The 13,118-nt window shown below is 63.4% G+C and overlaps 1 protein-coding gene across 1 annotated transcript in view; it reads right to left on the bottom strand.

The window, feature by feature from the left end:
- The window catches only part of NSD1 (nuclear receptor binding SET domain protein 1), a 139,819-nt gene that overhangs the window by 26,057 nt on the left and 100,644 nt on the right, over nt 1-13,118 (bottom strand). The window contains exons 8-14 of the mRNA XM_075009595.1: nt 10,442-10,517; nt 9,581-9,699; nt 3,690-3,833; nt 3,389-3,512; nt 3,031-3,231; nt 1,164-1,343; nt 69-225 (exon numbers count right to left, since the gene is read on the bottom strand). Of these exons, the coding sequence (XP_074865696.1) occupies nt 69-225; nt 1,164-1,343; nt 3,031-3,231; nt 3,389-3,512; nt 3,690-3,833; nt 9,581-9,699; nt 10,442-10,517 (1,001 nt within the window). The remainder of the gene's footprint in view (nt 1-68; nt 226-1,163; nt 1,344-3,030; nt 3,232-3,388; nt 3,513-3,689; nt 3,834-9,580; nt 9,700-10,441; nt 10,518-13,118) is intronic.

The raw sequence follows: 13,118 nt of genomic DNA, 5'->3' as shown, positions 1-13,118 counted from the left end.
GCAGCACAGTTACTGCTGTGCCAGGACGGGCTTGGACAGGGACACGACCTGCGTTCAGTTTTACTCACCTGTAGCGCCCAACTTTCACCCAGACCACCTCCTTGTAATGGGGCTTCTTCCCGGCTTTGCAGTCGTTGCAGTACCAGCTTCCCTCAGGCATCTCGATGTTCAGACACTCACGGTGAAAAGCAGCCGGGCACGACTCGCAGCACAAGAGGCTGCCCCCTGCAGCCAGGAGCAAGGAAGTGCTGAGCGCCGCATCCGAGCCACAGGCCCCTCTGCTCCCCGACAGACACCCCACCGGGAAGAGGCCAATGCTCATACACACAGCTCAAGTCATCAGCTCAGCCACCCCAGCTCTACCAACAGCAGCACGAGGCCATGCAGAGGGCCAGGCCAATGCCCAGGCATCACTGAGCCCGGTCCCACAAACAGGGCTACAGCAGCCTACAGGCTCTGTGGTCTGCACCTGTCACTGGGGAGGCCATGCCTCCCCTCCAGGACTCCTACCAGGAGCAGGCTGCAGCAAGATAAGTAACCACCTCCAGAAACAGCTGCAAACAACCTCAGGCTCCTCTGCGAGGCCATTCCAGAGACCAGCCCCTTCAGTGAGACTCTTTCCTCTGGGTTTTGCCCCACAGAACTTCCCCAGCTTGGGCACCGGGAGCTGAGAGCACGGCCGGGCAGCGTGAGGCAGCGCGGTCTCGTGCACAGAAAAGCCAGAGACCAATCGGCACCGGGAAGGTCGAGACAAATGACCCAAGCTGGTGTCCCATGAGAGCGGAGCCCAAAGATGGCGGTTCCCAGGAGTTTACCTGGTGAGCAGTTGGCTTCTGAATCCTGCCCCTGCATTGGCACTCTGGTGCCGGCCCTGCCCAACACAGCCCCATGTGGGGGAGTGGCACGTTGCCCCCACCGGGTCTGGCCCACGTCCCCCACGGGGTGAGTGCACGTCGCCCCCACTGGGTCTGGCCCCACGTCCCCCCCACTGGGTCTGGCCCCACGTCCCCCACGGGGTGAGTGCACGTCACCCCAGTTGGGCCTGGCCCTGGCCCTGTAGAGCCGCATGGGGCAAGCCTCTATCACTGCAGGAGAGCTCTGCCCCACAGTGAGCACACATGGGCCCAGCCCCATAACGCGAGGCACAGACCGGAGGGCCTCACCTTCTGAGCAGACAAAGCACCAGCTGACGTTGACGTGCTCGTGATTTCTGCAGCCCCTCCGGGGAGAGAAGTGGTTGGGGCAGATGATGCTGTTGGAGGCGAGGGTGACGGTGCCGGCGGCAAGGCAGAAGTCGTTGGCGTGGTATGCCACAGGGCAGCGAACACAACGCATCAGGCGACCTAGCGGGGGAGAGGTTGCAGACAGGAAGGCCCTTGCGGCAAAGTGCCGTTGTACAGTCCTCGCTCGCTCGCTCGGTCAGTCCCAGAGCCATCCAGCCAGCGGAAGGAGAAATGGGAAGTGGAGGGGAGGGCGCCCTGCGCTCCAACACCCCAATGGCGTGGGGGTCCAGCCTGCTCCAGGCACGGCGGCTCGCTCCTTCTGTTAGCGGGGGATGCCTGCACAGCCAGGGCCATGGGGAGCTGGCACCAGGCTGCCCCCAGACTGACACCCAAACTGCCAGCACAGGGCTCCTAGCTGGCTCTGCTCCCGCCAACAGCCTGAGCCCAGCAGGGGTGAGTTCCCGGAGGGAGCCTCCCAAGAGTGGAAGTGAGGTTCTCTGGGGCTCAGGCGTGGACAGAGCAGGCAGGCTCAAGCTGCCTCAATTTACCTCACCCAGGGCGTGGACAACACGGGGCTTTGGCACAATTCGACCAGAGGAGCAGCTGGGACAAACCCTGAAGACACTGCCAGTCCGGGCCTCGCTGCTGTGGGGTGAGCGTGGGGCAGGCAGGCAGTCTCTCCAGCGCCCCCTCCCATCCCTCCAACCAGGGCAGACCTCTCACTGCTACTGGGCCGCAGTGCAAGGATGCAGGGCGCTGCGACAGGCTCCGCTAGCCCTTCGGCAGGGGGAGTGGGGAGCGGGGAGCAGGGAGCAGGAGACTGACCCACAGATCTGGCCCCCAGGTGGGTCACAAAGGAAGAGGAAAATGCAGTCCACGGGTCCCCTTAGTGCTAAGCCTGGGGCCCACTGCTTACGGGAAAACCATCTGCACTAACCTCCTGAGTCCTCTGCCCAGCCCTGGCTGCTGCGGAGCTTCAGAACACCAGCCAGAGCCACAGGCAGCTGTGGATAAGGGGTGGGCGAATGGGCTAGCAGGTGTGACTAGGCCCTGCCGGGGCTGGTTCTCTGCCCATCCCGCTTCCCAGGTGCACGAGGGGAACGGAGATTGGCCACACCTTCTCCAGGCTGGGCAGTAAGGCTGGGCGCAAACGCAGCAGCTCTCTGGAGCAGGGATGCTCAGAATACAGCGGCCCCAGCAGAGCATGGCTGGTGCTTCGTGGCTGCGGGCAGGGGCACGGCTTGTGCTATCAGTACGACGGGGGGGGGGGCGCATGGAACGGGGGAGGGGACTGACATCCCCGTCTGGCTGTGGAGCCTTAGAGAAATGACTGAAAGGGGACCTGGTGCTGCTGGGCTGGGCTGGGCAGAAGTCAAGTGCTGAGACAAACCGATGTTTCAGGCACTGACCGCCCGGCAGGAGTGACTGGCTCTGTCTGCACCATGGTGGGACCGAGGCTTGTGGGCTCACCTGAGCACCCACACTGTGCCATACACGTGGTTACGATCCCTGACCCCAGGCCTCCCGCCATGGAATTGCCTCTGTGCGGAGTGACACGGAGCTCCTGACTCAGGGCCACATCCTCTGCCTACCCACACTGCCCGTGACAGCCAGGGCAGTGCGACGGCCAGGTGCGCACACACCGGCGTGGAGAGGAGCAGCGTGCAGGGCTGATGCTCCCTGGCTGGCTGGGTGCGCACAGCTCACAGCATGTCGCTGGAGGGCAGAGAGAAGACCCGGCACGGTGAGGAAGGCGCCAGCCACCTGGACAAAGGCGGGAGGAAAAGGGGCGCCGCGGGTGTCCTACCTTTGGACGCCGAGGGGCTGGTGGGGTTCGTCGCGTGGCAGGTCATGCAGAAGTGCAGCGAGCAGCGGAAGCCCTTGTTCTGCTTGACGGTGGGCGGGTACTTGAGCACACACTCCTCGTGGTAGTACTTCCCGCACAAGGGCAGCAAGCACCGCCGCACGGCCTCGCCGCTGCCCTTGCACACGAAGCAGGTGTGGACACCTGGCGGGACGGGCACAGGACAGACTGGCTGGCGCCCTCGTAGCCCCGCCTGCACTGCAGAGCTCCCACCCCCGCGCGCCCTGGGCCCGGCCCATTGTCCCGACAGCGCGCCAGGGTCCAGCCCGACCCCCCCGCCCCGCCCCGCCCCGCCCCGCACCTGTTGAACACTCGGTGCAGATGAACTTGCCCTTGGGCATTTCGGAGAGGCCAAGGCACCGCAGATGGAAAGCGCCACAGCAGTGCGCCTCACACAGCAGCAGCTCCCCCGGCTTCTCGCACACCTGCGGGGAGGGAAGCAGCGTCACTCCCTGCGCCCCCGGGAGCCAGCCGCCTAAGCGCACCCCTCCCGCCAAGAGCTCCCAGCAGCCAGGAGCGGCTAGCTCAGCCAGCTCTGCTCCTAGCGCACAGGCCTGGGACCAGCCAGCAGCCAGCGCCGCACAGGGCTCCCCGCCCCTTACCTGACAGACGTTCTCCTTAAGGGCTGCTCCTCCTCCGCGCTCACCCTGCAGCTTCCGGGCCGAAGGCACTCCATGGTCAGCCTCGGACCCCTCCTCCGGGAGCTCCTTGGGGCTTGCCGCACTCCCCTGCAGCAGGATCTCCCCCTTTAACACAGAACCCCGGTTGGCTGGTCAGTATCCCCTGGCCCAGCCTCTGGGGGCTTGCGTGGCTCTCGGGCACGTCTGGGCTTTCAGGGGGCTGCAAGCAGTGACTCCGACCAGCCCCTTGGCAAACGCTCGCCACCCCTCCGCTCGCAGGGAGGAAGCTCCCGCTTGCACCTCAACAACAGGCTAACACGGTGACCCTCCGAACTGTAACGCCCCACATGCAGTGGGCCCGGTTCACTGTCCCCTGCACACGCAGGGCTCCCTGGAATCGGCCTGGCAAGCGCTCCGCTTGGGGCCAGCGCTGCCCGGGAAGCCTCCCGACGCTGCATACGTGTTCCACGGGATGAGGTGCGAGCAGAGCACAGCCAAACCAGCACGTCAGTCACGCAGACAGGGCTGGAACCAGGCACGCCACTGGTGCTGCGCTGGACAACCAAACTGCGAGCAAGCAGCCCACCGCTTCGGGTGCAGCCCTGCTCTGCCTCCGCATGCCAGGCTGGACTCTGAGGCCACGAGAGGCCCCCCGAGGGTGGAGCCGGCTCTGCTGACTAGCACTGGCCACAGCTGTGGTCAATGGGCCTCTGTCTCTCCTTGCAATGCCCGAGAGGAGCAGCAGCTGCTGCCCTTCCGCATCGGGGGAGAGGGCCCAGAGCAGCTTTCGCACACGCAGCCTCCCGGGGCCTGGGAAGGAGGCTCTGTGGGGAGCTGGCTCGCAGGCTGCCAGGGCACTGCAGAGCTGCCTGGGGCTGAAGCTGTTCTGCAGGGCCCTGCTCTCCGGATGGCTGGGCTGAGCTGTGCTGGAGGCCATGCAGAGTAGGCCTGGTGCAGGCCCAGGCCCATCCAAAATAGCCAACTTCTTACCTCAGAGCAGCTGCTGCCCTAGTTTCTTTGGGAGGAACTTCGGGTGCAGGGGCTCCAGGCTGGGGCGCAGGGTCCGGGAGGAGGTTGACTGGGGGGGCTCCAGGGTGGGGCAGTGTTGGGGCGCAGGGTCTGGGAGGAGGTTGACTGGGGGGGCTCCAGGGTGGGGCAGTGTTGGGGCACAGGATCCAGGAGGTGGTTGATTTGGGGGGGGGGGGGGGCTCCATGCTGGGGAGCAGGGTCCAGGAGGAGGTTGATGGGGGGGCTCCAGGATGGGGCAGTGTTGGGGAGCAGGATCCAGTAGGAGGTTGATTGGGGGGACGCCTCCAGGCTGGGGCAGTGTTGGGGTGCAGAGTCCAGGAGGTTGATGGGGGGGGTCTCCAGGCTGGGGCAGTGTTGGGGCGCAGGGTCCGGGAGGAGGTTGATGCTGGGGGTCTCCAGGCTGGGGCAGTGTTGGGACGCAGGTTCCGGGAAGAGGTTGATGCTGGGGGGCTCCAGCCTGGGGCAGCGTTGGGGCACAGGGTCGGGGAGGAGGTTGATGCTGGGGGGCTCCAGGCTGGGGCAGTGTTGGGGCACAGGATCCGGGAGGAGGTTGATGGCGGGGCTCCAGGCTGGGGCAGTGTTGGGGTGCAGGGTCCAGGAGGAGGTTGACTGAGGGGGCTCCAGGGTGGGGCAGTGTTGGGGCACAGGGTCCGGGAGGTGGTTGATTGGGGGGGGGGGCGCGCTCCAGGCTGGGGCAGTGTTGGGGCGCAGGTTCTGGGAAGAGGTTGACTGAGGGGGCTCCAGGGTGGGGCAGTGTTGGGGCACAGGGTCTGGGAGGTGGTTGATGGGGGGCGGGGCGCGCTCCAGGCTGGGGAGTGTTGGGGCGCAGGGTCCAGGAGGAGCTTGATTGGGGGGCGGGGGGCTCCAGGCTGGGGCAGTGTTGGGGTGCAGGGTCCGGGAGGAGGTTGATGCTGGGGGGCTCCAGGTTGGGGCAGGGGATGTAGGCTTTGTGTGGGATTTGAAGCAGGAAGGGGTTCCGACCTGGGATAAGTGGATGGGTGTGGGGGGGCCCAACGTACAGGCCATGAGCTGAGTACACTAGCCCCAGGCGGCTCCCAGCCAGGGACGCAGCACAGCTCGGGCGGGCCCCATGCTCCTCCCAAAGTGTCCACTATCAGCACGCACCTGTGTGCCCCGGAGGAGGGAGAGCCTGTGTCACGCACTGCCTGCCCCATGCACCGCGTGCCCCAGAGGGCAGCCTGTCTCCATGCACCGCCTGCCCTGATAGCTCCCAATGGCCAGGACGCTGCAGGGATGGGACAGGACGTAGGGCCACAGCCCACCTCTCCTGTCCTGCCAGCAGCTGCAGGGACCTGCCCTAGCCAGCTGCTTCCAGCAAGGCGAAGTCAGAGCACGGGCAGCCTCCCTGGGCCCTTCTGTGCTGCTGGACCAGTGATCGCCGGGCTGCTGACCACTGCCGTACACCATTATGGATTTCTCCTGCAGGGCCCCCTTAGCCTGAGGCCCTGCTATTAATCTGGCCCCTGCTGGGCCACACTTGAAAGCACTGCAAGCCGGGCCCCAGTCTGCAATGGCTGGGAGGGGAAGCCAAGCCGCACCCCACAAGGCAGGAACTGCTACTGGAGGAGAATGCCAGGCCTGGCTTAGGGCTGCCGCCTTTCCTCACATCTCCTTCTGAGGAAGGGGAGAAGCCAGCAGAGAAGGGTGCTGGCCGGTGTTCACCTCCCCGTCCATGAATGCAGCCCTGGCAGGAGGCGCCAATAATGGACAGTCTGAAGCCGGCAGGGCCCCACGCGGAGCAGTCGGGGCACCATGCTGTGAAGTGGGCTGAATCGGAACACGCGTTTTACTCGCAAGACCACTGCCTTTTCCCGCCCGTGACTTTGCACAGCATCTCTCCAGGCACCTTTCCAGCTGGCCCAGGCTGTGCTGTGGTTTCTGGTTTCAGAGCACCACAGCAATGCTGTGGCTGCCATCGCGAGCATGTCCGAGCGCCAGGAGTCAGCTGGGAGCTGGCTCTGTGGCAAGTGAGGTGCTGATGGCACGCGGACCCGCAGGCGAGAGACACGGAGTGCTTTGGGTTTATTAAGTACTCAAAGGTGGACGCCCAGCAGCAGTAACAAACGAGAGCAAAAGCACCCACTGCACCCCAAGCGCTCCCGGGCGCTGCAGGGAAGGAATGCATGTCGCTTGCTGGCGGGAAGGGGTGCCAAGGTAATGCACCACAGGGAACCGGCTGGGCTCGGACAGGCCCCAACAAGCTGCCACCGCCCTGTAGCACAGCGCTGCAGGAGGCGGGCAGGGCCGGAGAACGGGACAATGGTGCTAGCTGCCCGTGTCTGTGCGTTCTCAGGTGCTCGTCTCTGGAACGCTCACTCCAGCGGGCCGGTCACGTCAGTCGGTCCCTTCCCCGCTTGTTCTTCTCTCCAAAAGCCGCGTGGCTGCTCTGGCCTTGGAGCTGCACCCAGGTCCCCCTGCAGCCGGGGGACAGCTCTTTTGAACTCCACTCCCTCAGTGCTGCCAAAGCGTTCGGCCCCTCATTGCTCTCCCCAGAGCAGTGCGCAGCCTGGTCCCTGTAACAAGGAATGGAAGGTTACTGGCGCTGGGGCAACCAGGAGTGCCAGCGTTCCAATTCCGCTGCCACACCGTGGAGCCGGCCAAGCACTAGGGGAATCACAGGGATAACACAGGAGGACGTACTCAAGGAGCTGGGGGTGTGGGGCACAGATTTCCCCAAGGGAACTGGAATTACTCCTGATCTGATGAGCGTGGCCGGCCAGCCAGCCCGCCCTGCACAGCTTAGCCAGGAGTGCTCTCCAGCCCGAGGGAGTCAGATGTCAGTCGTGTCAGAGGGCAGAACGAGTAATGGTCAGAAGTTACAGAGGGGGAGGAGTGGGTTGGATGTTAGGAAAAACTTCTTCACCAGGCGGGTGGTGAAGCACTGGAATGTGTTGCCTAGAGAGCTGGTGGAATCTCCATCCCTAGAGGTTTTTAAGTGCCGGCTGGACAAGGTCCTGGCTGGGATGACGTAGTGGGAGTTGATCCTGCTTGAAGCAGGGGGCTGGACTAGATGACCTCCTGAGGTCCCTTCCAGCCCCTATGATTCTGTCTCTCATGCATGGCTGCCCCGGCTCACGGACAGGTGCTGTGGACTTTGGACAGGGTTATCATCCAACCCCATTGCTGGTACCTGCCTTTCACACTGTCGGTGACAATCAGAGTGAAAATGGTGCACAGCTGGACAACAGCTGACACTCCCAGTGTCCTGCTGCAGTGTGGGGCCAGTAGAGACCACAGCGGGGGGAGCAGGACAACGCAGGGTGCCCCACGGCTGGTTTACTGCAGTAGAAGGCTCCTCCCTGAATGCTCCTGTACTTCAGGGTTTGACCTAAACTCCGTCCCGCTAGGCTGACATTCTGCGTCCGGGCACCGAATGCTGGGGGCCCAGAATTCGGCTCCAGCCCGGCCTCCCCGCAGCCACATGGAACAGAGGTGACTGACCTGGTGGAGCGGGACTGGGTCAGCCAGGCACGGAGCAGGCAGCCACGACACGCACCACAGGAAGGAGAAACCCCAGCACATTTCTGCTGAGAGCCAGACACTGCTGTGTGGCCCAGAGTCTGCCGAATCAGCGCTGAACGCGGAGAGCCACGAACAGCCACATACCTTACACAGCGGGCAGGTCTGTTCCGGATCCTTCTGCCACGGTCTCTGCAGCTGATAATTCCTTCAAGAGCTCTCGGGAGCTAGACACGTTCACAAGCGTGGTCTGGTCTGGCCCACGTGGGCACAGCCTCTCCCCTACCTGCTGCTGCTCAACAGTTCATTGGGCTCCACGGGCAAGTGAGGGCTGAGTCTTGCTCAGCAGGAAAGCGGCAAGTGTCCCGTGCCCCAAAGCACCCACCGTTACTGCACAGGACTCGACCTGCACGCCTTCTGTTGCCCCACAATGCAGCAGGGAAAGGCCTATCCTGCTGGCCAGCCCTGTGGAGAGCCACTCGTAAGCCAGGCTTCAGCTACCACAGGCCCTGAAGACATCCCTCCAGCCCACAGGCACCCAGCACGCCTGCTCTGAACTCGGCATGCTGCAACACAGCAGTCATAAGCACGTGGAAGTCGGCAGGGAACAGCGCCCAGTGAGCTGTACAGAGCCTACAGAAAACCTGTTCCCCTGCCAGAGAAACCACCCCTGGAAGGCTGAGTGGGCACGGCAGGCCATGCTGGGAGCCTGCCATGCCAGCGGGTGCCAGCCTTGCTCAGACTAGCCGGGGAACAGCTGTGGACCGCGGGGTGCCACTGCAGCAGCAAAGCGCAGGAGAGATGCCCGGGCGTGGCCCCGGAGATGCACCCTGACAGCACTGGGCGCTCCTCGGAACACAGCCCCCGAGATGGCCCTCCTCTGCCAGGCCAGGCCCAGGGAGACGCTGCTGGGGGCAGCCTCAGGCAGGCGACGTCAGTGTTCCCCCACCTCAGGGGGAGCAGCCTGCTGGAGACACTGGACCTGGGGGTTGGGAGCACAACTGTAACAAGGGGTGACTGGAAAGCAGCCTGAGCTCCCCAACATCCTCAGTAGCAATCCCAGCCCGCTACAGCTGGTGCAGGAGAGCAGACTGCATCGCGCGAGGCCCATGCTCCAGCACTCCCACGGCTGCCCAAGAAGCAAGAAGGCAACGCTGGCTGAGGTGGCAGCCAAGGCCTGTCACGGCACTGAAACCCTCCCTCAACGCTGAGAAATTCTGCTCAGCCGTTGCTTCAAACCACCAGTTAGGGCCATGCTTCAGGGGCTTTGAAACCATATGCTGATCCCAAGTGAGCCTGTCAGGTTCCACGCGCGGCGCACAAATCCCTGCCCGAGCCCCCCGGGGTAAGGCGACGAGCAGTACCTCAGAGCCAGGAGCTTCGCCCAGCACCTCTTCGCCCCGCCCCCTCTTGTGTTGGGCCACGGCCGAGGGGTAGCGCTGCCGCTTGCGCTTCCGCTGCTTCTCCACGAGCTTGTCAGGAGCTGAGGGCAGAGACGTGTCAGGACAAGAGCAGAGACGACCATTTTCCCGCCCCGGAGCCCCGCAGCGAGCTCTGCGTCAGGCCATCAGGCCAGCCCCGCACAAGCCCTCAGGCAACGCCTGGGAAGGCAGCTCCCCGTGGCCGGCCTTGTCACCTGCCCACTCCCACAGCCACCCCCAGGGCCTGGCAAAGGGGAGCCCACACTAGCTTGGGCAGAAGCACTGCGTCCTTCTCTGGCGCCTTCCAACCACAGGCGGCATAGATTTGTTCTGTGCACCAAGGCATGGGTGGGCGCGCACCACCGCTGGAACACAGGCTGCCGGCTGGGGGAGCGCTGCTAAACAGCTGGGCGGCCACGTGAGCGCTCAGCTTCCAGAGAGCCTGTTCGCTGCCAGGCGGGGTTCCTGAATGCGCAACATCCATGGTCCCAGCCACGTGCTGTGCTCTGGCTTGTCAATCTGGCCCCATCCCAGCAGCTTGGCCGGCCCTCTGCGAGAAACCCCCAGCAGCGGGTGAGTGCTCGGGGCAGAATGCCCTGCACAGCTGCCCCCTCGCCAGCTTCTCTCTTCTCAGAGCTCACAGGTGGAGGGACACAACCCGGAACCCTCTGCAAACCCTGCCTGGGCACCGCACACACACTTGCTCTCCTGCCCCAGGCACTAACTCCTGTGGCTTGCCAAGAGCCCTGGCACAGAGCAGTCCAGGAATCCTTGCGTTGCTCCCAGGCGCCGAGTGTTTCCTACCTTCGGCGAGCTCCAAAAACGGGGGGCTGGGATAAAATTCAGAAAGGTCGCTCTCCAGGGGGCCAGCGTTGAAGCACTGGGAATAAAGAAGACGGACACAGTTCACCAACTGCAGCCAACCATGGGCAAGACGCTGTGCGCTCCTGAGCAGCGCAACCTGAGCGGCTTTATGGACAGTTGTTACGAGTAACGTCTCCAACACTGATCAACCAGAAGAGATCAGAGAAATCAGGCGCCTGTGAACTTTCGGTCCCTTTGCTGCGTGTCAGACTAAGCTCTGCACACGGCAAGTCAGCGCGGGCTGGCATGTCCCTTTACCACGCTGCCCAGAGCCTCCTGCTTCCCCTCCCCCACTGCCTCTACCTGCTGTGTCTTATCGCACACTTGGACAGGAGCTCCTTGGGGTGGGACCCTCTTTGCCAGATCTGATGGAGCGCGGGGTGGGTGTGTGCGCGACAGGCTGAGCAGCTCCCATCGGCTGGGCTGACCCCTGGGGTGGTCACCTGAGCCGGCAGGTGACACCCCTGTGCCAGACAGAGCGGGGAGGAGCCCGGCTGGTTGGGCTGGAGGCCCAGTGAGGAGGGGAGCTGGAAGGCAGTTAGCTGGGCTGGGGAGAGAGGGAAAAGAAGTGGGTAGAGTCCCCAGCTGGGGGCCCCTCGGGCTCCTCCCCCAGGAGGGGCTGGAATGACTGTCTCTGCCGGCTGCACTGACTCCTCTGTGCTGAATAAACTCCCTGTTCTACCTGCTGAGTGAGAGTCACCCCCGCCTGCGGGTGGGGTGTCAAGCCTGGGGACCCCTGAACCCCATTCACAGCTGGTGGGAGAGGTGGGATGCACTGCACCCACGGATGGGCTTCCAGTGGCAACCGACTGGGCGCAGCAGAAGGAAGGAGCCTCACAAGAGCCAGAACAAAGCGATTTGTGGGAGTCATGGGGTGCTGCAGCTTCGGCCGGTGAGTCGGCCCCCAGGGAACAGCAGGGAGATGGATTACACCCAACCCCTGAGTGCAGACCTTGAAGGACTGTGCAAAGGGAAGGGCCTGACCGTGGGAAGGCAACCATGGCCCAGCTGATCGCCCGGCTGGAAGAGAATGAGCGGTCCATGGGCCCAGGTCCCATCCCACAAGGAAGCAGCCGGTCACCTCCTGGGAGCATTTTGGAGTCTCAGGCAGGAGGGGGGGCTGGACTGCACCAAACAGACACGGTGCCCACCAGGCTGAGCCCTGCTAGCAATGGTTTGTCCTAGGTGGGGTGCCCCTTGGCAGAGATGCAACGGCTGGAGATCAAAGTGCGATTAAGGGAACTGGAAAACTGGAGGACACAGAGGGACCATGAGCGGACCATGGCAGAGATGAGATACTGAGAGGCCCCAGGTGCAGTGCGTGGAGACAGAGCCAGGAGGCCCAGGACTGGCAGTCAATTTGAGAAGCACGTGCTGTCCCAGTGTAAGAATGCGGGGGACCTGTATGGGTTTCTTACCTTCTGCAAACGAGTCTGCGAGCTGCACCAGGTCCCCGCAGCCGAATGGCTCCTGCGGCCTGGGGGACTACGAATGGGTCAAACAGGCCCTGCTGCATGAGTTCAGGCTGATCCCCCCGAGACATACAGGAAGAAGTTCCAGGAGGTGCAGAAGGGGCCGGAGGAGACCTGTGCAGACCTGGCCTCTCGCCTGACGCAATACTACTGCAAGGGGGTGTTCGGGATGGGAGCCCGGACTGCAGAGGACCTGGCTAAACTGATGGTCCTGGAACAGTTCTATGGATTGTGCTCACCTGACCTGAGGCTGTGGCTTGAGGACCGGAAGCCAGAGGACCCACCTGGTGCAGGGAAGCTGGCAAATGAGGTCAGACAGCCAGGCCAGGCCAGGCAGGGAATCCCAGAGAGACGGGCCCTGGATGTGCAATGGAGGAATCACCTACAGGGCAAGACCAGGAGAGAGGGGCCAGCCGTCCTCTCTGCCGTGAGCCACAGCAAGACCTGGGCTCTCACCGCTGTGGGCACAAGGGGCACAGACAGGCCGAGTGCCACAACTCCCCAGACAGGCCCAGCTGGCAGAGGCCTTGTGAGGTCAACTGGGCGGGGTCCCAGCGACCAGAGGAGCCGGCTGCCCAGGCGGGAGGGGCTGGCAATGTGTCCTCAGCTTGGGACGGGCCGGATCCACAGGCCAGCGCCTCCGGGAGACCTGACGCCAGCTTTCAGAGTAAGAAAATGAGAGCAGAAACCCATGAAACTGGGCAGGGGCTCGAGCAGGCAAAAACCTGCAATGCAGGTTCAGTTTGGTCTCCTGCACGTAAGAAAGATGAATTCAAACTGGAACGGGCACAGCAGGACGACTGGGGTGATCGCTATGAAGTAGATGCAGGGAGCTTGGCTTGTTTAGCCGAACCACGTGAAGCCCTAGGGGATGTATGGTTGCTCTAACTATCAGAGGAACAAACACCAGGGAGGGAGAGCGAGTTATTTACGTTAAGACCCAAGGCCAGCACACGAACAAATGGGCAACACCGGCTAACGGCAAGTTTAGACCTGAAAAGAGGTGAGAGAGAGAGATCTGGAAGAGGCTTCGCGGGGGAGCAGCGCTGACAAGACAACTAGCTGCTTTCCAGCCTGCGCCTGCTAGGCAGGGGCTAGGATTTCTAATACCAGGGGGCTCACCCACACCCACTACTAGTGATCAT

This window comes from Carettochelys insculpta, chromosome 15 (genome assembly GCF_033958435.1).
Source record: "Carettochelys insculpta isolate YL-2023 chromosome 15, ASM3395843v1, whole genome shotgun sequence".
In the NCBI taxonomy this organism is placed as follows: domain Eukaryota; kingdom Metazoa; phylum Chordata; order Testudines; family Carettochelyidae; genus Carettochelys; species Carettochelys insculpta.
Note: the sequence above shows the minus strand (reverse complement) of the source record. Positions and strands in the feature narration are given on the sequence as shown.